Source organism: Cololabis saira, chromosome 4 (genome assembly GCF_033807715.1).
Source record: "Cololabis saira isolate AMF1-May2022 chromosome 4, fColSai1.1, whole genome shotgun sequence".
NCBI lineage: Eukaryota > Metazoa > Chordata > Actinopteri > Beloniformes > Belonidae > Cololabis > Cololabis saira.
In genome coordinates, this window is record NC_084590.1 from 44223614 (window position 1) to 44251353 (window position 27740).

The 27740-nt window shown below is 40.8% G+C and overlaps 1 protein-coding gene across 2 annotated transcripts; it reads right to left on the reverse strand.

Moving 5' to 3' along the window:
• hnrnpul1 (heterogeneous nuclear ribonucleoprotein U-like 1) lies at positions 1-26860 on the reverse strand. 2 transcript variants are annotated; one of them, XM_061719895.1, is made up of 16 exons: positions 26773-26860; positions 25047-25312; positions 23261-23509; positions 21876-22089; positions 21708-21781; positions 20093-20232; positions 19064-19163; positions 18855-18967; positions 17345-17611; positions 16019-16141; positions 15801-15929; positions 8208-8376; positions 7080-7361; positions 4205-4353; positions 3889-4119; positions 1-880 (listed from the first exon to the last, which is right to left on the reverse strand). In XM_061719895.1, exons 2-16 carry the CDS (start codon positions 25285-25287, stop codon positions 767-769), a joined length of 2595 nt encoding a protein of 864 aa, XP_061575879.1. In that variant the 5' UTR covers positions 25288-25312; positions 26773-26860; the 3' UTR covers positions 1-766. The 2 variants fall into 2 exon arrangements, with proteins under 2 accessions (XP_061575879.1, XP_061575878.1); XM_061719894.1 differs by having other exon boundaries at positions 3889-4122.
• Between the last annotated feature and the right edge of the window lie 880 nt (positions 26861-27740).

Genomic DNA, 27740 nt, shown 5'->3' on the forward strand with positions numbered 1-27740 from the left:
TACAGGTGTATACAACCGTGTTTATTGTAGAAAGTCAAGACAAGCTTGCGTAACTGGTCAAAATCAGATTTCATTTTCAGGTAGAAAAAAGAAAAAATGGCATGACAGGCTTCAACTACTGGACTCATGAACAGCAATCACAAAATTAAGGGGGGGTGCGAGGGTGCGAGGGTTGGGGGGGGTGCAGATGCAACTACTAAACAAAGAGTGGCAAAATATTCTTAATCAAAGGCAGGATTAAATACTACAGTACAAACACCTATAAAAAATGTCCCAGGTCTGTTTTCTACGTGGTAAATAAAATGTGCTCACTCCGGAACTGAAAAGTAAAGAGCAAGACAGAGGGGGGGGGGTCATGAAGGTAAAAAGCATGCACTTTTGATCTTTATTAAGCTTCTCAAAGCAAGCTAAATCACCCAAGCGTTGCCGCCTTTATTCCACACTTTTGCATCCTAGAAATGTACAATTGCCTCTTGAGCTGAAATATCCATCTTCAACGCATGATCCTGACACATTCCTCAAATGTTGGAGACCTAACATCTACCACCTCACGGTCGGAGCTTTACGTAAGACTCGATTCAGTAAAAAAATTAGGACGAGACATCAAACTGTATACAATTTGTGTGCACACTGATTGGTGGGGATGGAGGCTACCGACGTGGGACCAGACGGGATGATCGCTGACGCAACGTGAGACTGTACAAAAGTGGACCCGAGTGCTGGGGGACACTGGGGGTCCGCGGGGCCCGGGCCGGGCCCGGGCCCGTTACTGGGACCCGGAGGAGCCTTGGCTGCCCTGGCCAGGGTAGCTGCCGTACTGGCTGTAATACTGGTTCCACTGGTTCTGGTTCTGGTAGTACTGCTGCCACTGCTGAGCATACTGGAGGGGGGGGGGAGACACAAGCACACCGGTTAATGTCTGGGGACAACAACACTTAGATTAGGAATGGGTGATATTTTACAGTTCACGATAAACCGTCAAAAAAATTCCCTACGGTAAGAATTCATCTCGTGGTAAAAACGATAAATTCCCGTTGATGTTTTTTTGTAAAGCTGATTTATGGTTTTGCGTTAAATCCACGCACAACGTACGTGAAGGAAGGAAGGAAGGAAGGAAGGAAGGAAGGAAGGAAGGAAGGTGAAAGAAAGAAAGAAAGAAAGAAAGAAAGAAAGAAAGAAAGAAAGAAAGAAAAGAAATGAGCCAGAAAGAAAAAAAAGAAATGAGCCAGAAAGAAAAAAAAGAAATGAGCCAGAAAGAAAGAAAGAAAGAAAGAAAAAAAGAAATGAGCCAGAAAGAAAAAAAAGAAATGAGCCAGAAAGAAAAAAAAGAAATGAGCCAGAAAGAAAAAAAAGAAATGAGCCAGAAAGAAAAAAAAGAAATGAGCCAGAAAGAAAGAAAGAAAGAAAGAAAAAAAGAAATGAGCCAGAAAGAAAAAAAAGAAATGAGCCAAAAGAAAGAAAGAAAGAAAGAAAGAAAGAAAGAAAGAAAGAAAGAAAAGAAATGAGCCAGAAAGAAAAAAAAGAAATGAGCCAGAAAGAAAAAAAAGAAATGAGCCAGAAAGAAAAAAAAGAAATGAGCCAGAAAGAAAGAAAGAAAGAAAGAAAAAAAGAAATGAGCCAGAAAGAAAAAAAAGAAATGAGCCAAAAGAAAGAAAGAAAGAAAGAAAGAAAGAAAGAAAGAAAGAAAGAAAGAAAGAAAGAAAGATTTATAGTTAAAAAGATGGAGTTGAATTGGTATTTTTTTTATCTTCATTTTTATCGTTATCGGGATAAATGCCAGAAATGATCGTGATACATTTTTTAGTCCCTAACGCCCATCCATAACTTAGATACAAGCAGCTTACGTCACTCCCACCTCGGCTCGTCTTGCTTTCTTGAGTCCAAAAACATCTCCATTTGAGAGGAAATCTAATGTTTTGATCCTCAAATTTACTGTTTTCTAGCCAATATGACCTGGAACCCAATTTTAAACGATGAAAACTGAACACATGAGTAGGAATTGAACCTTTGTGAACTTCTGATTGGTCCCTGACTGACCAATCAGAGACATCATCCTCCGTTGCTACATCCGGCAAACAGCCGTCTCTCTCGTTCACGGAAAAAGTAGTTTTTACTTGACTTGTATTCAAATTTAAATCACTGGATTATTTTATAAAACTTTGTAAAAAGGAACACTGAGGGTGCAGCGTATCTTTTATCCCCAAACTGGCGGGAATCCGATCCGTACATCCAAAACGGCTCTGCAGCAGCTACAACCCTGAAAGTGTTTATTATTTATATATTAAAATGGTTAAGCGGTTGTAAAAATTGGAAAAGTGACACCTGCTACCCAGAGAGAATCACAGGAATACATTTCATCCCAAAACCAACCGTAAATTTGGATAAAGCTACGTGGATCAGCTAAACTAATCAAAAGATTTCATTTTCACCGAAAATCTCGTTTTTTTAAAACTCCACGGTACCTGAAAATATTCCTTTTTATTTATATCTAGTTGCTGTTGATTTTCTTTGGTCCAATAATTAGAAATAAAGTGATGTAAAACCCTGTTTTTACAATGGAAGTGGACGGAGAGATGACAGTTTAGTCCGACCGAACAATGGGGGTTTGACAAAGGGTCAACTAATGAGTTTAATTAAGCTTTTACAGCAAATCAAATGGTTTTGGACTCTGGATAAAACTGAAATCTATCAAGTGCAACATCAGCACGGCAACTCGTGGTGAATCACGACACGGCGTGATTAAGACTCTCCAGCCTCTTCACCACAACATACCTCAGATTAAACATAGTTGCACCATCTTCTGTGTAATTTATTGCTAAATTGTGACCTCACACATCAGAGGTGGTAAAAGGTGCAGCTACGCCGTATTTCTTCAGTAATTGTGTGTCAGACTTCTGTGTAACAGGACGTCAAACAGAGATCATCCAAGATAAGAAGAAAACAAAGTAAACTTATCTGTTAACTGAAGCTGCAGAATCTACAGGACTGTCTCAGAAAATTAGAATATTGTGATAAAGTTCTTTATTTTCTGTAATGCAATTACAAAAACAAAAATGTCATACATTCTGGATTCATTACAAATCAACTGAAATATTGCAAGCCTTTTATTATTTTAATATTGCTGATTATGGCTTAGAGTTTTAGATTAAGATTCCCAGAATATTCTAATTTTTTGAGATAGGATATTTGAGTTTTCTTAAGCTGTAAACCATGATCAGCAATATTAAAATTAGTGATGCACCGAAATTAAAATTTGTGGCCGAAACCGAAAATAATAATAAACACTTGGCCGAATACCGAACATGGTTCTTCGCAGTTTTTCATTTATTTTGCCAATTTTTTCACCATTGCATAATTTGATTTAGGCATGCTTTTCAAAGAAAAAAATCTTTTACAAAATTACAAGGTAGAAAATATTTATTGAACATAAAAAAATTAACATTTTTTAATTTCCCAGCGTTATGTTGTTTTGGTTCCACCTCCTGGTGAATGTTAGGTAAAATTCTTATGTGGTTACTTTTTGGTTGGCCAACGATTTATGTTTGTGGTGCAACCGTTACGGGAGCGGCCAGTCTATTTCCTTATTTTACAACGCCGTTATTAATTGTTCATTTTTTCCCCACTTATTCCACCGAACACCGAAAGTGTTTTTTTTGCCATTTTCGGCCGAACAATTTCGGTTACCGAACAATCGGTGCATCACTAATTAAAATAATAAAAGGTTTGCAATATTTCGGTTGATTTGTAATGAATCCAGACATTTTTTGTAATTGCATTACAGAAAATCACAATATTCTAATTTTCTGAGACAGTCCTGTAGAGCCGTGTATAGTTGTGTCCGAGCCCCGGGGGGTTGAATGTGCGTAACGCAGGGACGTGCGGCTGTACCTGCTGATACTGCTGGTTGTAGCTCTGCGTCTGCTGCTGCTGCTGCTGCGGCTGCTGCTGCGCCGGCTGGGCCGGCTGTTGCTGGTGGTGGTTGTACGTCTGTGCGGCGGCGGCCGGCTGGCTGTAGCTCTGGGTCTGGCTGTATCCTGGGTACTGACTGTAGTTGCCGTAGTAACTCTGGTTGTAGTTGCCCTGGTTGTAGCCCTGGTTGTAGCTCTGGCTGTAGCCCTGCTGCTGAAGTCAAATACACAACCGTCAGCGCTCTGCTCCTCCTCACCTGCAGATCATCGTCGTCGCGGGCGACGGCCGGGCATACCTGGTTGTACCCGCCCTTGTTGTAGGGAACCGGGCGGTTGTAGCTTCCCCCTGATTGCTGGTTGCGGTTGTAGCTGCCGCGGGAGTCGGACCCGCTGTCGCGGTAGCTGTTGCCCCACCGGTTCTGGCTGTATCCGCCGCGGTTGTAGCCTGGAAAACCAGAATCACATTACAGACATTTGCAGAGTCCTGGAACGTACAACCGCATCAAAAAAATAAATAAATAAATCCTCTTTTTTCCACCTCATACTATATACTATACTACGACGGAGTATTAGGGCCAAAATAAGACCAAAAAAAAGGAAATTACGAGAATAAAGTCATAATGTTGCAAGAATAAAGTCGTAATATTACGAGAATAAAGTCGTAATATTACGAAAATAAAGTCGTAATATTAAGAGAATAAAGTCGTAATATTACGAGAATAAAGTCGTAATGTTACGAGAATAAAGTCGTAATATTACGAGAATAAAGTCGTAATATTACGAAAATAAAGTCGTAATATTAAGAGAATAAAGTCGTAATATTACGAGAATAAAGTCGTAATATTACGAGAGTAAAGTCGTAATATTAAGAGAGTAAAGTCGTAATATTACGAGAGTAAAGTCGTAATATTACGAGAGTAAAGTCGTAATGTTACGAGAACAAAGTCGTAATGTTACGAGAACAAAGTCGTAATGTTACGAGAATAAAGTCGTAATATTACGGGAATAAAGTCGTAATATTACGGGAATAAAGTCGTAAAATTACGAGAATAAAGTCGTAATATTACGAGAATAAAGTCGTAATATTACGAGAATAAAGTCGTAATATTACGAGAATAAAGTCGTAATATTACGAGAATAAAGTCGTAATATTACGAGAATAAAGTCGTAATATTACGAGAATAAAGTCGTAAATTACAAGAATAAAATCGTAAAATTACGAGAATAAAGTAGTTATATTTTGGTACAGGTTTCACAAATAAGGAAATACTTAATCTTTTGGCACATCAACATCGAATTATTATCAGTATAAGGACTTTAAAACCATTGTGCAAACGACTGCGTCTATTTCGAAGAAGGAACCACAGACTTGGAAGAAATTGCATCTTTTGTGGAAGAGGAAAATCTTTATGATCATCCTCATTGTTTCCTGAGAAACAACAAAACCTCTTTGAATGGCAGCAGATGGAACCACAAAAGACGTATGTGCTCTTCCTGTTAGAGTTCTCATAAATTACCACTTCATTCTCGTAATTTTACGACTTTATTCTCATATCATTATGGTTTTATTCTCATAATTTCCAATTTCTTTTTTGTCTTAGTTTGGCCCTAATACCCCGTCGTACTATACAGACATAAGAGGAAAGAAAATAAAAAAAAACTGTGCTGATTTATTAAAAAGGAAAAGAACTGACTCCAAAAATAAAACCCAACCCTTCACCTCCCGGTAACGGAGGAGGCAGCAGCACGGGTGTGAAATATCTCTCCCTCTGTGATTCATACTTGATATTGACCATTTTTAAAACCACCCTGACAATCCGAGTTATCAATCACTTGACTGATGAAGCGGGAGGTGTCAGGGAGGAGACGGCTCCACCCAACTACTCAGCAGGGCGTGCGTCTTGCATCACCTGATCACTTCTTTCTCTCTGAGGTTCATTTCCAACCTCTTTGTTGTCGTGTCAATATTGTGGGTGGATCAGCTCAAGTGGAGTTAACCAGCTACAGGCGCCAGCTTGTCTGGAGAAACTGCCGCTGCCAACGTCAGTAATCCAGAAAGATTTCATCTTGATTTTGACACTGGAGATTCCCTTTAACATAAAAAAGTTATGAGTAATGTCGCCCTGCCCGCGTGTTGAAAGCTGGAAAACTTAAAAACCCAGATTTTGAAATACAGTCATCGCTATAACGCGGTTCATCTTTCACGTCTCGCTGCTTCACAGATTTTAATTGTGTTCTGCATTCTGATTGGCTAAACAGGCTCCGCGCTCCTTCACTTCCTGTTTGTCAATAACGTAATGGTTTAATATGTACTGTACATAAAACAGCTTGCCAAATTTAAGTTTGTTAATATTCTCCAGAACCCATAAAGTCGACAAAACGTTCTGCACCGGTTCTCCCGTTCAGATCCAATATCCTGGGTCGCGGTGCTAAAAATCGATTTTCCGATTCTAAATCAAATTCTTATAGTAATTCCTAAAAATCGATTCGTATGTCTAAAGATCGATTTTTTGGTATTTTTTTGTTTCATGCCCAAAAAAGGAATGTTTTGTTGGACACAAGAACAACTGCTGCCATGTTTTTGCCTTTAAATATGTTTAAAGGTATGAAAACATTAAAGTTTTCAGTTATAATTGCATAAATTGTCTATATTTCATTACTTTATATACTGTCTAGGGGTTACATTTGCATAAAATGCTAAAAACCAAATTCTCAAAAATTTAAAACCGAAATAGACCGAAAATTGAAAAAATTCAAATGGAATAAAACCGATTTCATCCGTCTCTGTTTCCTCCCTGGATCTGTTTGGTAATTCTGCCCCACGATGTTTCTGAAAGCAGTTCTATCAGCATTCTGGGAGCTGATTGGTCCTTACAGCATCATTAGCTGCAATACTTGCTGTTGAAACTCAATATAATACTAGTATTAATATGTTGCATAACTACAGTCATATAATTCATGCAACAGCTCAAAAAACTATTTTAACAACACTAACCCAAATCAATATCGGAATCGAATCAAATCAAATCTTGATAATCGATTCTGAATCTTAAGAATTGGAATCGATTCTTGACATTTGAATCGATCCCCAGCCCTGCCTATCCGGGGTTCTTTTTGGAACGTAACCCCTGAGAAAACCCAGGGATGACTGTACTTCCCGGCTCGTCTCACCTCCTCTGTAGCCGCCGCTGCCCCCGTCGCTGCTGCGGCTCTGGTAGCCGCCGCGGTTCCCGTCCCGGTTGTCGTAGCGCTGGTAGCTGCCGCCGCCGCTGCTGCTACCACCACGGCCGCGGAAACCGCCCGGCCGGCTGTCGAAGCGCTTGTCGGGGGGCGGGCCGGCCTTGTGGCCCTCCTCGTTGTACTGCTTCAGCAGCTTCTCCGCCTCCTCGCTCTGCAGATCCACGAACGTCACGGCCTCCAGGAAGTCGCAGGGCTCGGGGAGAGTGAAGTTGGCTTGGAGATTGACAGAGAAGGTCCACCGTGAGGAGGAGAGAGACGCCCGTCCAGCCAGAGACGGATGGAGAGGCACAGAGACAGAGAGAGAGACAGAGAAGGGGGGAGGGGGGTTGAGGTGAGGACCAGGGCAGCCACACCACCGGAAGACAAGACGAAAAACAATTAGTACGATGCAGAGGCGGCGGAAAATCAGAGAAACTAAGAGCAGAAAATGAAAGCAGTTGGCAGGGTAAAAGGGAACAAACATTCCCTCCAGGGAAAAAAAAAAAATGATGGAGGAAACATTTGTTTAAGTAGACAGAGGAGGAGGAGGAGGAGGAAAGGGGCGGGGCTTCAGAAACGGAGGGGGACAAAAAGGAGAACTTAAAAGCTGGTGAAAAAATGAAACTGCACTGCAAACCAAAGACAGCTCATGTAATGATGTTACAAACTAGCCTCCAAAAAATAATAATAATAATAATAAAAAAATTAAATAAAAATCAGCATGTGAGAGCAAGTTTGTTATTTGGAAACTGCCTTTTTTATGGATTCCAGTTGTGCAATATTAGCGGTGCAGTTACGGCCCTGAACGAGGCCCAAGTCTCAGTTTGCAGCGCGTTAGAAGTAAAGCGGAATGACAGGTGGCAGATAGAGGGCAAAAATAAGAATCAATTTATGTGAACTGTCTTAAAAAAAAAGATATATATATAAATATTTATAATCCAGGTCTGATATTTTGGCCAAAGGCTACGATGAGGGAAGGGGGGGAGGGGACATCTTCCAAGTTTGATTTTATAGACAACACATAGAAAAAAGTAAAAAGTAGATCTGGTGTTTTATTTGTTGTTTCCACAGCATTCCTACCTTTCATTTCTAAAACAGCATGATCGGGCACATCCTTCCCCTGCTCATTGGTTTGCTTTAATGTTCGTTCTTTAAAATCCTCGTCCGTGGGACAAATTACAATAGCCTTGCGTTGAAAACCTTCAAAAGGACGCATTTTTCGTCTCCTTGCTGATCCATATACATTTGTCTAGCAATGGTGACAAGAAAGAAGTAGAAGCTTGTTTGTTATTGTTTACTTGTAATGGCTTTCCACTGGAAGGAAGCTGGAACCCTGCAATAGTCAAGTGAGAGAGGTTTGGCTCGGATGTCAGTCTAGGTTTTTTCAAGCGCTAGTGGCCTCTCGTCACCCACAGACTCACCTCACACACGCTGCGTTCAGGGACCGCGGGACTGCTGTCAATCAGAAGGGGAGGGACCCAAAACGCTTTAACTACGTCATGTTTGCTCAGTCATCTCAAAATAAATCATAAAAACAGTCAGTTGTAGCAGATAAGACGTTTACTAAGTTATTTTAGTCCCGTTTGTAACAATGTACCATTTCCAAAAAGTTTTTTTTTTTTTTTAAATCTTTGTTTCCGAAACGTAAAATCAAGAATATTTAAAACCATAAAATAATTACAAAAGACGCAACGACGGCAAAATACTGCAAATTGGCTGTTTTAGTTGTTCAGACTTAAATTAATTAGCTGAAATGCCTCACTTTTATATGATTACATAAAGGCGTTAAATGAATTACGCAAATTGCAATCGATCACAAATGTTTAATATTTGAGTATTTTTGTAAATAAGATAATGTAGCAAGAATATTCAAACGGTCACATCTTCATCCTCTTAAACTATTTCAGGTGTTTCGATTTCCTAAAACACGTGAGCTACTCAAACACCGATTATAGGCTGTATTATCTCACTTTGTTCATTCTCAAATCAATCAATCAACCAAACAACCGACACATTAAAAAAAAACTGTCAAAATTTAGCTTTAAGGAAATCCCAGCCGTTCATCTACAAGTCATCACTTCTGCATTTTAACAACCTCGTATTAATGTCAAAGTCCTATTTTACACTGACAAGTCACCTGTATGAAAGTCTCCATGACGACAAGTCACAAGTATGACGGTCTCCATGACGACGGGTCACCAGTATGAAAGTCTCCATGATGACAGATCACCAGTATCAAAGTCTCCATGACGACAGATCACCAGTATCAAAGTCTCCATGACGACAGGTCACCAGTATGAAAGTCTCCATGACGACAGATCACCAGTATCAAAGTCTCCATGACGACAGGTCACCAGTATCAAAATCTCCATGACGACAGGTCACCAGTATGAAAGTCTCCATGACGACAGGTCACCAGTTAGAACAGTCTCCATGACGACAGGTCACCAGTATCAAAATCTCCATGACGACAGGTCACCAGTATGAAAGTCTCCATGACGACAGGTCACCAGTATCAAAATCTCCATGACGACAGGTCACCAGTATGAAAGTCTCCATGACGACAGGTCACCAGTTAGAACAGTCTCCATGACGACAGGTCACCAGTATCAAAATCTCCATGACAACAGGTCACCAGTATGATGGTCTCCATGACGACAGATGACCAGTATCAAAGTCTCCATGACGACAGGTCACCAGTTTTTTTCTCTTCCGGCTCTCAGCGAAGGCGGACGCTTCTCTGCTCCTCTCCCTTATCTATCTGCCCTGCTACTGCTCTGTCTCGTCTTCAGTCTTTTCTTTTCATTCCTCCGAAACCTAATCGTGGAATTGATTTAACTGGTCTCTCAGCACAATCGACCAAATTTTTGCGACGAGAAGTGAGGGGGTGAGGGAGCCCTCTTGCCCCGATGGGACATTTTTTGCTGGATACACAATGGAATCCTGGAAACATTGGAAGCCGTTGTGTTTAGCGATTTTGTCTGTCGAGGACGTTGAAGACGCCTTCATAATTGGATTTATGATAGCAGGATTTCTCCTAATTGGAGCGGGGGGATTCCTTGTCTATCGACAAACGCGTAAGTCGGTGACAGCTGTTTTGGCCCTCTCCGAGCTTTGAAGGGATAAGCGCTGCGACTAACACTCTGACTTTAACGCTGGGGGAGCAAGGCCGTAAGCTGGATGCAGGCTTTTGCAGGCTAGCGGCGGTCTTCGAGCTCATTGGCAAGATGGAAAAGAACATGGAGAAGTTGGAAGCTCGGCTTGGCGGGAATTGATCACAAATTCGTCTGTTTGAAGTCGCCATTGAGGAACCAGAGACTTAAGGCTGACGGAAAATGACTGCTCTGCCTGTTCTTTTCAATAAAATTGTTGATTCTATAATCTGGCCTTGACACAGCAGTTTGGCTGATCGCTGTAGTCACAATCTCCCTGGTGGAATGTAAACAAGGTGACTCTGCCCCGGAATAACCCTTCCCTCTCCAGATCATCCACAGACCTGGGCCGTCCGATAACACAAAGGACATAGGCTGAGGCAGCTCTGAGCGTGTTCATGGACTCACCGCCACACATACATTTGCTGATAACCACACCTCCCTATTTTCAACGCCTTCCTGGCTATAAGTCTTGTGAAGTTGATGTAAATTTGTCATGTGTTTTATTTGCTGAGGTGTTTTTTTTGCACTTTCTCACTGTGTATAAACACAGTGTGAAGATGCCTTTTTTTTTCCCTCCTCACCCCACCCCCAATGTCACCCTTTCTCTGCTTTGTTCCGGTTTGGGGTCGCTGCTCGTTGTGGTCGACCGGCCGGCAGCTGAGCGGATTTACTGTCTTGTTTGCTGCTTAGTTGTCCTGAATTGCCCCTCGGGGATGAATAAAGTTTCTCTGAATCTGAATCCGAGTATGACAGCCTCCATGACGACAGGTCACCAGTATGACAGTCTCCATGACGACAGGTCACCAGTATGACAGTCTCCATGACGACAGGTCACCAGTATCAAAATCTCCATGACGACAGGTCACCAGTATCAAAATCTCCATGACGACAGGTCACCAGTATCAAAATCTCCATGACGACAGGTCACCGGTATCAAAATCTCCTTGGCGACAGGTCACCAGTATGACAGTCTCCATGACGACAGGTCACCAGTATGAAAGTCTCCATGACGACAGGTCGCCAGTATGACGGTCTTCAAGACGACAGGTCACCAGTATGAAAGTCTCCATGACGACAGATCACCAGTATCAAAATCTCCATGACGACAGGTCACCAGTATCAAAATCTCCATGACGACAGGTCACCAGTATCAAAATCTCCCTGACGACAGGTCACCAGTATCAAAATCTCCATGACGACAGGTCACCAGTATCAAAATCTCCATGACGACAGGTCACCAGTTAGAACAGTCTCCATGACGACAGGTCACCACTATGACAGTCTCCATGACGAAACAGGTCACCAGTATGAAAGTCTCCATGACGACAGATCACCAGTATGAAAGTCTCCATGACGACAGGTCACCAGTATCAAAGTCTCCATGACGACAGGTCACCAGTATGAAAGTCTCCATGACGACAGATCACCAGTATCAAAATCTCCATGACGACAGGTCACCAGTATCAAAATCTCCATGACGACAGGTCACCAGTATCAAAATCTCCCTGACGACAGGTCACCAGTATCAAAATCTCCATGACGACAGGTCACCAGTATCAAAATCTCCATGACGACAGGTCACCAGTTAGAACAGTCTCCATGACGACAGGTCACCAGTATGACAGTCTCCATGACGACAGGTCACCAGTATCAAAATCTCCATGACGACAGGTCACCAGTATCAAAATCTCCATGACGACAGGTCACCAGTATCAAAATCTCCATGACGACAGGTCACCGGTATCAAAATCTCCTTGGCGACAGGTCACCAGTATGACAGTCTCCATGACGACAGGTCACCAGTATGAAAGTCTCCATGACGACAGATCACCAGTATGAAAGTCTCCATGACGACAGGTCACCAGTATCAAAGTCTCCATGACGACAGGTCACCAGTATGAAAGTCTCCATGACGACAGGTCACCAGTATCAAAGTCTCCATGACGACAGGTCACCAGTATGAAAGTCTCCATGACGACAGATCACCAGTATCAAAATCTCCATGACGACAGGTCACCAGTATCAAAATCTCCATGACGACAGGTCACCAGTATCAAAATCTCCCTGACGACAGGTCACCAGTATCAAAATCTCCATGACGACAGGTCACCAGTATCAAAATCTCCATGACGACAGGTCACCAGTTAGAACAGTCTCCATGACGACAGGTCACCACTATGACAGTCTCCATGACGAAACAGGTCACCAGTATGACGCTCTCCATGACGACAGGTCACCAGTATCAAAATCTCCATGACGACAGGTCACCAGTATCAAAAATCTCCATGACGACAGATCACCAGTTAGAACAGTCTCCATGACGACAGGTCACCACTATGACAGTCTCCATGACGACAGGTCACCAGTATGAAAGTCTCCATGACGACAGGTCACCAGTATGACAGTCTCCATGACGACAGGTCACCAGTATGAAAGTCTCCATGACAACAGGTCACCAGTTAGAACAGTCTCCATGACGACAGGTCACCAGTATGACAGTCTCCATGACGACAGGTCACCAGTATCAAAATCTCCATGACGACAGATCACCAGTTAGAACAGTCTCCATGACGACAGGTCACCAGTATGAAAGTCTCCATGACGACAGGTCACCAGTATGAAAGTCTCCATGACGACAGGTCACCAGTATGAAAGTCTCCATGACGACAGGTCACCAGTATGAAAGTCTCCATGACGACAGGTCACCATTATCAAAATCTCCATGACGACAGGTCACCAGTATGACAGTCTCCATGACGACAGGTTACCAGTATCAAAATCTCTGACGACAGGTCACCAGTTAGAACAGTCTCCATGACGACAGGTCACCAGTTAGAACAGTCTCCATGACGACAGGTCACCCGTATGAAAGTCTCCATGACGACAGGTCACCAGTATGAAAGTCTCCATGACGACAAGTCACCAGTATGAAAGTCTCCATGACGACAGGTCACCAGTATGAAAGTCTCCATGACGACAGGTCACCAGTATGAAAGTCTCCATGACGACAGGTCACCAGTATGAAAGTCTCCATGACAACAGGTCACCCGTATGACAGTCTCCATGACGACAGGTCACCAGTATGAAAGTCTCTATGACAACAGGTTTCTGAATGTGCACTGAAGTGTTATTTTCCTGCTCAACCGACAGGAAACCAGCGATTCCTAATCAAACTAATAGACATAAGATGAAGTATCGACGACGTACTTAACTAAACAAACAGTTCTTCAGCAAATAAATCAGGACTCGTTAAAGCGAAGAGGCTAAAGACAGATTGGGACTACAAGTCACAGCTAGTCGTGGATTTAGTCTTACTCGTGTTATTCAGTCATAGAAATTTAAGTTGTGCAATTTTAACAAAAAATAATAAAAAACTGCCACACCCAACATCAGCTACTCCTCATTTGTAACAGCTACTACAGCAGAAGACACGACCAGCACGGATTAGCAGTCAATATAGCTTTAATTAACTGAGCAGTCTTTATGACACGATCATGAGCCACGTTTGAAAGGGCAGTCAGAAACATCAATATAAAAATAATGTCTCATAACGTAGAAGACTAGATCAGTCCGATCCTCGTTGCTGCTCTAATTCTGACCCGACACACCAAAGAAACACGTCAGATACAGATAAACGCAGCCTCGCATCCGCCTGACAGCCGTCTCGTTACCCGTAACGGCCTCCAGCAACTGAACACACGAGCTTTTACGACAAATGAAACCGAAGATACGGCTGTGACGTATAAGATAAGATAATCTTTTATAACTCCCTCAATATATAATAGTATAACAGAAGTATAACATATATAATAGTATTGTCCCGAATATAAGACAACCCTGATTATAACACGACCCCCTCTTTTTCAAGACTCAAGTTTGAAGAAAGACTTTTTGAACACCAAATTCAATTTTTATACAGAAAATAAGTACAGTACATCTGAAACAAATGATTATAACAATATATTCGAGAGAGAAAAAGCATGTTATTTTGCCTCATTGAAATCCTTATCTTGAAGTTTGCATCATAACTTCTCCTCAGCTGCCGGTTAACCTGCCGAACTTTCACCCTCTTTCTTTTCTCCAGATTGTCGCTACGTTTCTCCACTTTCTGTTATCTCTTCTCTTATTTTCTTCTCTTTTCTTTCTTATACTATTTTTTATTTTTCTTCTTCGTGACAGGGGTTCGCTTTGGCCTGGGGAGTTAAGTTCAGCATTCGCTTTAAAGATATCTGGCGCCATCTAGCGTTGTGAATGGGTATAACGTCTAGACCCCGAATGTAAGACGACCCCCACTTTTTCAGTCTTATTTCAATGCAAAAAACACCGTCTTATATTCAGGCCAATACGGTATAACAGCAGCCCACGCCGGCAGACTGCTAAACCGAAGTGTCATTAACAATCAGCCACAACAGAAGCCCGACTTTCACTGATGTCTAACGTTTCCCACGAAGCGAGGATCACCACAGGTTACGCTCAAGTTTCCATTATCTCTTCCTCAAGGTTACTAGAAGAGCAGCAAGATGCCCTGTCGATCAATATAACAACAGCTTTCCATGATGCCACAACGTATGCACCCGTTCTCTGACTTACAAAAGTGGTATGCAATTAATGGAAAAACTGTAAAAAGTTAAATAAAATCTGCATAAACGCACTAATCAAAATTATTGTTGGAAATACTTGGGATGGTAGTTCATACGTCAACTGCCGAATTACTTCATTTTAAAAGCTTAAACGTCAACATTTATGTTAGATCTGCACGCCTCTGAATGATTGTCGACCGTATAAGAAAACTCTTTCTGATCTTGAGTAATTAGCGGTGAAATCTAAGTCTAATGGGTCCCTCCGCACCTACCTCACTCACCTCACCTTCAGGCGAACCGAGGTCCCAGTCCAGACAATCACAGACAGGTAACACCTACCTGCACATACTCACAGCATCCACAGAAACACCACGGAGCCACCAGACCAACCTACCTTGGTTTTCACATTAGCTGCACGCAAGGACCTGAAAACCTAAACGCTGTTAGTCATTACTTACCTTCAGGGTCAATTAATTAAACAAATACACTCAAAAGTTCCATGTATCTCACTCAAAATAGCTTTTAAAGAAAGCTATCATCTCTTGTCTTATTAAAATTAGCAACAGAAGGTGTTTTTCTTACTCACCAGTCAGAGCTTACTTGTTTCTCAACATCTTTACATAGTCATGGTTTACTTGTACATTGTTGAAATTCACAAGACAAACAATACTGTATTGACAAGAAAAAAATAGCAAGTGCAAATATACTGAAGGATGAAAACACGACATTTTTCTGTCACTTATGAGAGCCATTAATCAGTTTCGTTTTACAGGGCATGACAAGCAAGTGACAAGAGGGTGATCAATGCTTCTTCTACTCTATAATACACAGAGACCCCCTGAAAGATAAATAAATAATCCATTAGAGAGAAAGTGATCATCAGGGCACATTGACTGACTGTGGCGCGCATCTCAACAGTGAAGGAGGCGGTGAAGTACCTGATCCAGGATGTAGTTGCGTCTCTTCCGGGCAGCGATCTCGATCAGCCTGTTCAGACACTGGGTGGCCTGCTGGATCAGAACATCCCAGCGCCCGGCGTAGTTCTTCTGGCGGCGCAGACCCATCACCTGCACGGCACACAGCCAAAGGTCAAGACGGCGGAAAAGAAAACGTGGGCGGATGTTCTGATTGGTTGGAGTTGGAGTTGAAGCCGGACCTTCATCTTGTCCATGATGGCGTTTGTGCCCAGGATGTTGTACTTTTTATCGGGATTGGACGCCGCGTGTTTGCTGGCCCATGTGGTCTTTCCACAGGCGGGGAGGCCGACCATCATCAAGATCTGGAACGAGGCAGAACAAGTCCGTTAAGTTTCATCCTCTTTTAATCGTCACACAGATATCTGTTCATGAAGGTTTCTGTGTTTAGTCTTAGAATAAATGTACGTATTCACTCTTAAAGTTCAAAAGATATGACTTAAGAAATGGAAACCTTACTGGCACAGAAACTTCCTATTTATTTATTTATTTATTCATTCATTCATTCATTACGGATCCCCATCAGTCCTCACTGCAGTGAAGACTATTCTTCCTGGGGTCCAACATTCCACACATAAAACAACAAAATACAATCCTTACAATTAAAACATAACTAAATCTAAACAAAAATTATCTGAGATGTAATGGAATTCAACCCTTAAATTGTTGAAACCAGCCAGAACTAAACAACAAAAAATATTCCATTTTACACTCTGAGAATTTCAGAATAAACCAACTCACTAAAACTGACTTCCTTGCTAAGTACTGCTTTTCTTCATTTATTTTTGAATCTAGCTTTATTGTTAATCAGGGTCAAATGTGGTGGAAGTTTATTCCAGTATGTTACTGCTCTATACGTTGTAGCCTCTTTAGTGCTTTGGTTCTTGGTGGAGGAGAGTAAAGTGAACACTGATGGCATTTGGATTTTCTGATTTATTTATCTTGACCCAACCTTATATTATGTTCAATTATTCTAATCTATGTTATTTTAATCAGTCTGTATTTTGTACTTCCACTAAGTGCTTTAAATGTCAACCTTATATTGTGGTTTCAGGACATTGTACAGTAGTCTGTTTCTTGTATTTGCATTTGAATACTGTCATTGTAAACCCTAATGTGTACTATTTATGTTTGTCAAGGACTACAGATGGAAATTAGCTTGTGGCTAACTCTGGTGCAGCCATCTTTTTAATGTACCTGCACATTGTCCTTTAAATAAATAAATAAATAAATAAATAAATAAATAAATAAATAAATAAATAAATAAACACCAGAAGCAGATCTGGTTGCAGAGCCATGTTGAGTATTGATGGGTTTTAGATGTGATAACAAATTGATAGGTTTACCAATATTCCAGATGTTGAACAAAAATATTACCAGGCTACACGCCAGCCTTTGGTCAACTTTTATCCAGGACAAAGCGTCATGCATCCACTCAACACTGCTGCTAGCAGTTGAAAGGTTGTTGGCAAGATACTCCCTGTCCTGCGGCTGCGACTCTACTTTACCTCACACTCGGCTTTGCTGACGGGCCCCTTTGTGCCTCGGATCTTGTCCTCCAAGCTGAGATCGTGGATGAAGGTGTAGCCCTCTTGTGGGGGGAAGAAAGGCTCCCGCCGCTGGCCGAAGTTGAACTCCACCGCGCAGTTCTTGACCAGCACGTGAGGGAACAGGGCGCGTCCGGCCAGCGCCTCCTTGGTGGTCCGGAACGCCACTCCCAGCTGCACTCCGTTCTTGGAGTAGCCCATCTCCACCTCGTCGCCGCTGTCAAAGTCCTGCAATCATTGTTACGGGGCAGAAACAAAGAAAATCGTGGGCTTTCTGAACTTATATGGGGCTATTTGCAGTATGGAGAGAATTATGTGGGGTTCTAAGTCGTTTTGTTGTTTTTTTCATAGCTTGGCCAGGGGGACGATTTATGTGTGAAATTATGAACACATTATTACCGGTTTATTATTTCACATGTTATTTTCACACTAAACCGCAAGAGGGCACTCTTCGTCTAGGACAGGGGTCGGCAACCCAAAATGTTGAAAGAGCCATATTGGACCAAAAACACAAAAAACAAATATGTCTGGAGCCGCAAAAGGTGAAAGGAAAAATGTCAAGATTAATGTTGAAGTACAATCTCACGAAAAAAGTTGAAATGTTAAGAAAAAAGTCGAAATGTCAAGATTAATGTTGTAGTACAATCTTGAGAAAAAAGTCGAAATGACGAGAAAATAGTCAGAATTTCGTGGAAAGTCAAAATGCCCAGATTAAAAAGGAAAGGAAAAAAGAAAGAAAAAAGGCAAAAAATAAGAAAAAAAGGATAAAGAAAAAAGAAAGAGAATAAGAAAATAGAAAAAAAGAAGGAAAAAAAAGAAGAAAAAAAAGAATAAAATGAAAAAAGGGAAAGAAAAAAAGTTAAAAAAGGTCAAACATTTTTGAAAAGGCTCCAGGAGCCACTAGGGCGGCGCTAAAGAGCTGCATGCGGCTCTAGAGCTGCAAGTTGCCGACCCCTGGTCTAGGACGATGAATCTGACGTAAGCGACATAGAAGAGGAAGCGGCGCATCTTCTACCTCTGGAGTTAGCGGAGTTGATTAAAAGTGACACAGAGGATGAAGATTTCATTGGATTTTACTTATTTGGAGAGACACGGATGGTTTGGTAAACTTATTAAAATGTTATTTATGCTATAGTTATCTGAACAACTCTTAATATGTTACGTTAACATACCAGTCACGTTCTCAGTTGTGTCATGTAACGTAAGCAAACCGTACAATTATTCAGCGTGTTGTTGCCTCTATTCTATTTTTATTTTAAATTGTCTTTCAAGATGACATGTCTGTTCTTGGTGTTGAATTTTATCAAATAAATTTCCCCCAAAATATATGTTTTTTTCCTTCTTTATGATGCATTTTATGGCTGGTGCAACATGTACTCCGGACCGACTTATAGTCCGGAAAATACGGTAATTATCTAAAACATAAAGATCAATTATTCTAAGGATGCTTCAGAAAACAACGACTCCTTACAATGTAGCAGCCGATGACGTCATTTTCTCCAAACTTCTCGCCGAAGTCTGCAAACTTGCAGTCGGAGGATTTCTTTCCCGTCCCTCCATATCCGAAGGAGAAGGCCTCCTCTCCTACAACACAGCAGAATAAATAATGGTTTCCATATAAAGACAGTACCAGTAAATATTTGTACCGCTGTTAAAACAGCACACGGATCGTCCTCTCACCGAGCTGAGTGCTGCAGTGGTTGAGGGACCAGCCGATTCGGACCACATGGGGATCAGGCTCGCTGCTGGGCAGGTGCTTCACGGGGATTTCCTCGTTGATCTGAAGGGAAACAAAAGTTGAAGGAAATCAGGAACATTTACATGTATTCATGCATGACAGCACTGGAGGATATCCCAGAGTATCAATAAATAAGAAACTAAAATGAATAAATAACAGATGAGAGAAGAAGTTTTTCTCTCTAATATTAAAGCGGCTTCTCAACGCAGATTTGGACCATGTGATTAAGACATAAAACAGCACCTGAATGGAATAACATCCCACAGAACATTAGAGAGTCCATTTCATACAATGTCTTCAAATATAATCTTAGGAATTGGTTGATCGATAATCAAAGATGTGAACATTGATGTGTATACTATCGATGTGGGGATGAACTGTGTATATTGTAAGGGTTGAATTATATATGTTATATGTTATTGCTGATGTGTTTGTACTTGTGTTTTAATCTTTTTTTACTAGGTACTAGCCTATCATTTCTGGCAGGGGGACTGCCAATGTAAACTAGCATTTTGGCTACAATTGGGTACATTTACATTTTATTTTATAAAATGTTTCTTAATGTACGTTGTCCCTCTCTAACAAAAAAAATAAATAAACTGAAACTGTAATTCTTTTGCCACGTCTTTAATGAAGGCCAGAAGCTCGACTTTCGTATAAGAAGACATCTTTAACGGTAAAGAATCTGAATGCAATCAAAATATTTTTGGACAACCAGTAAAATGACAGACCGCTAAAGATTTATGCCTCAATTGTAAATAATATTGACTCCTTAACTGTTACATTCAATTTCCGAACAAAAATAATTGCTATACTTCCGTTTAAAGATACTGGATAAAGCAGTGACCCCACATTTCTCAAATACTATTTAAAAAAATAAATATGTGAACCTTTTTATTCTTCGGTGACCATAATCTCATCATCATGGAGCTGAGCCAACACCAGAACAAGATTAACATCCTGTAAATTACCTTCATCTCGTAGCACACGCGGCCTCCGGTGACACCGTGGCTTGCTCTGGCTCCGGCCCACAGATAAGCAAAGCCTTCGATGGTCAGTGGATAACCGCTGTAGCGATCCCGGGACACTTTGAAATGCAAATCGCAGTTGTCTGGAAAGAAGGAGGAAAAAAGTGAGTTGCATTTCCACCCAACGCACCTGCCGTAACACGCCCTAGAATCCACCCACAAATGTAGCGCAAAGACATGTTGATTGAAAATATTTCACTTGACGCTCATGCAGAAGCCTGTGTTACTTCATCAGAGCATGTTGTTTGAATGTTTGTGAGGTAAAAATGCACTGGAGTTCAGCTTTGTTCTGATAAACAAGAGGCTTTCTGTGGAAGAAGACTGAACACAGTCCACAGTGTTGTGGTGAGCCGACTCTCCAGCCACATCAATGACTGTGCGCTACGCTATCTGTTCCTGTGAAACGCATAAACACAGAGCAAAGCAAATGTTGGCCCTGTTTAGTTCATAGCTGGAAAAACATATGCTCACAGACGCAGTTCCCTGGTAACGTATTTATCCAACTGAAGTCTAACATGATCTAATTAAACTTTATGTTCCGAGTTAGCGTGAATACAGATGCTGAACGATGCTTTAGGATACGAGCCAGCTGGCTCAGAGCCAGAGGGAGTTCAGCTGGAACAGCTGTCGTATAGATGATTTGCATCAGTTTCTTTTCTTTTTTTTGACGACTTATAACTTTCTGTCTTTCTAATCATTGAGTGCGTTTACATGGGAAGTTTAATTCCTTTTTAATTCGATTTAAAATTAGTAAAAATGACCATATAAACACCTAATTCCGAATGAAAATGGCCATTCCGAATTTAACTTAATTCCAAAGTAAGTGGCTGGTTTATTCCGATTTTAAATCCGAATAGAATAATTCTGCGATCATGTATACACTCATTCCGCTTTAAATTAATTCCGGTCTTTCTGCGCTGCTCGCCATGGCACTTTTATTCCGCGCTGGGCTTGTTTTCCAAACAAAGTTTCAAGATGGCAGCACGCAGTAAACGGTGGTCAAGAGCAGAGACCATTTATTTAATAAATAGCTTGGAGGACCTGGAAATAATTAAAAGAACAAATGGCAGGAAACATTAAAATTGTGAGCTTTTCAAAGCTGTAGCGGCTAAGTTAGTTTTTCTTCCGGTAGACGTAACTCCCGGTCCGCCCCCCTATCCAATCAGAACCTTCCCAACCCCCAGACCTGTAGAGGAATTGGAGAAAGCCGATCAAACGTGTTTTCCATGTAAACCTCAATTCGGAATTACTATTTCCATGTAAACTCAAAGGAAAATAGTTTAATTCTGAATTATTTAATTCGGAATAATTAATTGCGAATTAAAAAAAAAATCATGTAACTGTGGCCACTGGTAAACTTGAGAAGGCGGTTCTTCCATGATCAACAAAAAGACAGTAAAGACAGTAAAAAGTAGAAAGCTGAATGGAAGCCAGTGAATATACTTTACTTGAACGGAAAACATTAACTTTGTTAGTGACAAGTCTTTGAATACAAGCCAATAAATACCCAGAAGTACAACAGTTATACGACTCAAAGCATGAAAGATCCTGAACTTACACGTGTCAATCGTCACAAGAGTGTCATCAATATTCTCCTCCTCATCTTCAGCAGGAGGCTGTGGTGTTCTGGATCTGCACAACATCAGCAGATTATTTGACTTTTACAGCCACTGTGGTTAAGTTCACATGTAATTTAACTTTTTCCTAAGTGAAGTTCTGTGTTCACCTCTTCTCCTCGCGGTGCTCGTAATAGCCGTAGCCTCTGTTCTCCTCATACGGCCTCTTGCGACTGACGTTTCCGCCTTTGTCAGATTCTGATTTGACTTGCTCAGCCTGACCTGTAGCATCCTCCCCACGCTGCTGCTCCGTCCCCGGAGTTTCCTGCTCTCTGTCCCCGGCGGGCTCATAGCCGTCTTCCGTTTTGACTTCCACCTTTATTTCTACATTGAAAAGATAACAAAAAAAAAGCAACAATAAATATTGTAGTTTTATCAGAAGCATGGTGTTCACAGAATGAAGAAGACGGTATGTTTAGGCTCCGCTGTGGAACCCTGTGTAAGGAATGTAAAAACCAAAGGAAACAAAACCCCGGAGCAGACTTAGTCTAAACCAGGGGTGTCAAACTCATTTTGCTTGGCGGGCCGGATTTGACCAATTCTTTTCTCGCGGGCCGCGCGCTCAAAATAACAAAAACGGTGCAAACATTTTTTTTTCTAATTCTTTTTTTTTTTTTTTTACTATCTTCTAATCCAAAATCAGTTTAGTTAGTTTTAAAGGAAATATGCACTTTATTTACACTCTAATTATGTAAAATATATTTCTTCAGGATCTTTTCTTGAAATTTCTCGCTTTTTTTCAAATTATGTAAGATACCTTTAATATCATTTTACAAAGATAAACAGAAACAAGTATGTTTTTTTTATATTTCGCTTTTTCATAGGAAATTTAATTAAAAGCTAAATCTTTCTTATTACATCCGAGAGTGTTTCTTTGTGATTTAGAGATTTTTCCAATACAATTAAGTGTATTTATTTTTAAAAATTGGCGCGGATATTTACGCTAGTGTGCCAAAAAAGTCAGCACTTCTCTTTTAACTGTTTTACTTTGTCACTATCCTCGTATTCAAAACTGAAATTCTCTGAATAAATATCTTCTATCATCTTCAGTCACCAGTGATATTTTTCCTGCGAAAATATATAATAGTAGTCAGTTAATAAGAATAAACAACCATCTACAAAGAAATAAAATCGGCAAATAAAAACTAAAAAAATGTCAAAAACTGCTCTCTTTGTGGAATAACGATGGATTTGTAGATGAAATATATTATCGGATATGCTGCGATTCATGGCAATTATTTATGCCTTCCTTTTTAGTAAATTAACATTTCGTTTTTTTGCGTTGGAAACTTCTCGCAGACCGCATGAAAATCTCTCTCGGGCCGCATTTGACACCCCTGGTCTAAAACTGAATAGTTTAGACTAGAAACAAATTTCATCAAAATGGTTTCAAGCATTTAACATTCTACAAAAGCAGACAAAGCAAGCAAAGTTAGGGACTCAAATCTAGATATTGTTGCAAAAACATCAGCATGAAGTAGGTTTAACAGACTACCTTGTTTGGTCGCTTCATTCTCCTCCACCTTCGGCTGTGGTTTGGTTGCCTCTTCAGGCTCCTTAGTTGATTCATTTATATCGTCATCCGCCGTGAAGTCAGGCATGGCTTGATCCGCGGCTTTAGTTGGTTGAACTTCGAAGCTCTCGCCTTCTGCCTCCTCGTCCTCATAGTAGCCACCCGAATCTCTGCCCTCGTCTTCCTCTTGAAGTGCAATGTCGTCGTCAACATCGTCGTCACTCGCTTCTTCTGCACATTGTAAAAAATAAATTAATAAAAATGCAAAACTTTCAGCTCATACTCTTGCTTGCGATAACTGAAGGTGATAATCTTAGTGCAGATTTTGGAGATCTCGGAGCTAATCATTCAGATTTTCAGATTCAGATTCACTGTCACATATAAATAAAACACCCCAAAAACCAAACACCCATATAAAGATACAAATAAAAAGTGCAGTGCCATAAATAGAAATATATGAATAGAAAAGAAATAAGTGTTATGATACACATGTGTATTTCTAAATGAATTGCTATTGATCTATTTTATGTTTCCTTTTGACCCGAGGCCAGTACAAATGTAAGAATATCTTATTTACACTTCTGAAAAAGCTTTAATAAATAAAACAGGTCCTAAGATGAGGGGCCCTTACTTTTAATGGCGCTTTTCCACTAGTACCTACTCAGCCCGGCTTGACTTCCCTCCACTCGGTTTGGTTCTTTCCCACTAGGGGTCTAACGTGCCGATTAGATACTTTTTCTGTAACTATTCTGCAGAGGTTCTAAGCGTCTGTATCTGACGTCATCACACTACAGGCCACCGATTGGTCGGGGGGTTGGAGTCAAGACGCCTGAGTCAGGATGTGACATCAGCAAAAGAGCGACTCTGACGGCGGATTCCTGATCATTTTATTCGACCAGCAACGGCAGCAGAAGTCTGTTTGGAGATCCAACTCTGAGGTGCAGATGTTCATAAACCTGGTGGCTGAGGAGAGAATTAAAAAGGGATCTAGACGGGCGATAAGGAACGACCAGATCTACACGGAGCTCCGTCACTTCATAGCAGCTCGTGGCTCCCAGCTGACTTTTCAGCAGCACTGTGACAAACTAAAAAAAATTAAAAAGTGTCGCCGCTTGAAGCTTCTCTCACTCTCATTTTTTAACTTGATATGTAACACAAGTCACAGACCCAGCAGCACATCTATCATCTCCTCAAGGTTCTACATCTTTAGTGTTGTTGTCTTCTTCATTTAGATCACACAAACAAATACGCCACAGCAGCTTCGCTCCAACCTCCTACTTCTGCTCCAGGTGCTGAATTGTTATGGAAAAGAAACCAGGCCGAGTTTAGATGAGTAGAGCCGAGTAGGTACTGGTGGAAAAGTGCCATTAGTTTGGTGATGTGCACAGTTCTTTCAGGCTCCCCTCTGATTGGTTAACGGCTCGTATTGGTGTCTGAGGTGGATTAGTTTGCCTCCTGCATCTGTGTCAAAGAGCAGAGGTGGAGATCTCCATCCTCTCTCTCCTAAGGTACAGGATACCTGTCTGTCTCTAATGTAGAATAACTTTCTTAAGTCTCGTCAAAGGCTAAAAGCGACAGTTTATTCTGCTGTGGGACGATCGCTGCAAATGTGATCTCATCCTTTTATCCCTAAATTAAGCTTTCACTCCTTTAAAGAAACTAAAGAAAGGCTTTGTTCCTGTCTGTGAATCCTAAGTGTCCGGTAGCACTTGAGAAGTACTGACCTTTCATAACACAACAAGTAAAGAAAAATGGTATGTGTTTGTACCTGGTGGCTCCTGCTCTGGGGTATCATCTTGGTTGTCTTCATGTTCCTGGAGGTCCTGCAGGTCTTGGAGGTCGTGGTCCCCCGGCTCCCCCAGCTCCGGGGAGTCCTCCTGCTCCTCCACCTCCAGCGCCGCCTTCAGCCGCTCCACCAGATCCGCCTTCAGGCCTCTGGTGTCCAGGCCGCGCCGCTGGAGCTCATCCTTCAGCTCGTTCACCTTCAGCTTCTTCACGTCCAGACTCATGGTGCTCCTGCTTTTTTAGTCTCGTCTGTATTTATAACACAGGGAATTAGATTAGATTAGATTGTCCTTTATTCCTCAGTGGGGAAATTAACTTTGTGCAGCTGCAGTACACACAACACAAACAAAAAATATATTATTACAAAATATAAACAGTATATACAGTGGAATGAAAATAAAAGTAGTGCAGTACAAGAAAGAACATTCATGAGGCTGGATATCGAGATCACACTAACTCACTATTCTTACAGTCTAAATCACTAAAACTCATGGATCTAGTGTCATTTCAATCTGCACAACTAATGTTTAAAGCAAAAAATCATTCGCTACCGGATAACATTCAACATAACAAGGGGGTTATAATTTGAGGGGAACCCTAAACTTGAAGACTTTATTTGTTTTTTTGAATCAGTTTTTGGAATTAAACTGTGGAATGGTTTGAATTTGGAGTTAAAAGAATGTACAAACATAAAACAATTTAAGAAGAAATATAAAGAAATGGTTTATTTGAGGTATAAAAGGGAAGACTGTGTTTAAAGATCACCAGCTGTGTGTGTTCTAATATTTTGTCTTTGTATGTTTATATAGTTAGATATACGTATTATATTTATATCATAGTTATATTTATGATAGAGTTTACACCTTGTATTAAACAGGTTATTTTTGTAAAAAATTATAAATATTTATACAAATTAGTGTATAGTATAAAAAGTAAATACAGACATATAATTTGTGTTAGTTGTGGAAATGTGGGATTAAATAAATGTATACTTCCTCCCACTCCTTTACGAACATGTAACTTGAAAATATGTGTTTTAATGTTTTTTTATGCGGTGGAATGTCCAACCTGTATTTGTTTTCTTAGCGTTTTTCTTGTTTTTTATACTTGTTCGAAATAAACGAAAACGAAAGAGAAAAGATGAAAATCCTGCTTTTTAGTCTCGTCTGTATTTATAATACAGGGAACTAGATTCGATTGTCATTTATTCCTCCATCAATGTGCAGCAGCAGTACACTCAACACACACGTGCAGGAAATAGTAAAACAAAGTAAAAAATATATAAGTATTTTATATTTTATAATGTATTTAGCGAGAAAAAGAGGAAAAAGATGAGAATCCAGTATTTGCGCGGGTCAAACCTCATTTACTTCCCTACGAGCAGGATAAACATGCAACTACTCGCCAACAGAGCTATTTCCCCCCATAAATGCATTTCTAACAAACACAGTTAGTTAAAAGCGCGTTAGAATCGCAGTTTTTCACATTAATCTCTCACTCCGTTGTTGTGGACGGCGACCATTTAGCTTAGCATCATGCTAACGCGCTGCCGCCCCGGTGCAAAACAAGTGGCTCAAACTAGGCGAATATTCACGTTATATGGAACTTTTTGACGCCACGTGCAAGTTCTGTAGATAATTACATATATGCGCTCTTAAAAACATCGTTAATAAAGCGAAATATGGTCAAACGTAAGATTTGCGGCCCACCTGTGTTTCCGCCAGCAGCGCGGGTAAGTCGTCGAGAGTCTGGAGGAACCGCTACTGCCCCCTGGCGGCGGGACGTTGCCTAGCAACCGCTCCGCCCCGCCCCCTAGCGGCGAGACGGCGCATAGCAACCGCTCCGCACCCTAGCAACCGGTACTGCCCCCTAGCGGCGGGACGGCGCCTAGATAACTGGTTGACTGCTTGCTTTGTTGTCTTTTTATGTTTCTAATTGATTTGATTTGATTTATTTTATTTTTGTACATGTAAAAAAAAAAAAACAACACTTCGTGAGAAGTTTAAGAAAACAAAACAACAAAACAAAGAATTTCATCCTTTAAAACTTGCTATCTTAATCAGAATCAGAATCAGAATAAGCTTTATTGGCCAGGTTCGAACATTGTCCAACAAGGAATTTGACTCCGGTAATTTCGCTCTTTGGTAGTAAAAATAAACCATAAACAATAAACAAATGTGGTATTTCTATGTACAGTATAAACATGTTAAAGGTGCAGCAGTTTGAGGTAGTGAAAAGGACACTTCTGAATAAAAATATGGATAACCTATTTACAATTTTACAAGACAAATTATACAAAAAATACAAAAAATTATACAAAAGAAATACAAAAGTGAGAGGTGCAGCAGAGTGAGGCAGGCATGATTATTAAAGAAGGTGCTAGAGATATTTTTTTTTTATTGCACGTGTTTGGTTACTCTGAGACTGTTATTTGTGAGAGTTCATCAGAGCAACCGCTTGCGGGAAGAAACTGTCCCTGTGTCTGGAGCAAGGGCGTAGGTTTTCATAGGGACGGTAGGGACATAACACTACCAACTTTTCAGGGGGCTCAAATTGTCCCCACCAACTTTTAAGCAACCTTATTTGCATTATATAATGAGTTCAGATATATAGGTAATTTAGATTGTCTTCCCAAATGTAAGGATAGAATTGACCCTACCATTATTAAGTGAATTAT

Excerpts from the sequence above, each read along its gene's own strand:
- hnrnpul1 (XM_061719894.1), bottom strand. The coding sequence starts at position 25,287 with ATGAGTCTGGACGTGAAGAAGCTGAAGGTGAACGAGCTGAAGGATGAG. Across the intron at positions 21,782-21,875 it reads GAGCACCGCGAGGAGAAGAG|ATCCAGAACACCACAGCCTC; the intron begins GTGAACACAGAA and ends GATGTTGTGCAG. Across the intron at positions 4,354-7,079 it reads CAGCGGCGGCTACAGAGGAG|GCTACAACCGCGGCGGATAC; the intron begins GTGAGACGAGCC and ends CTGGTTTTCCAG.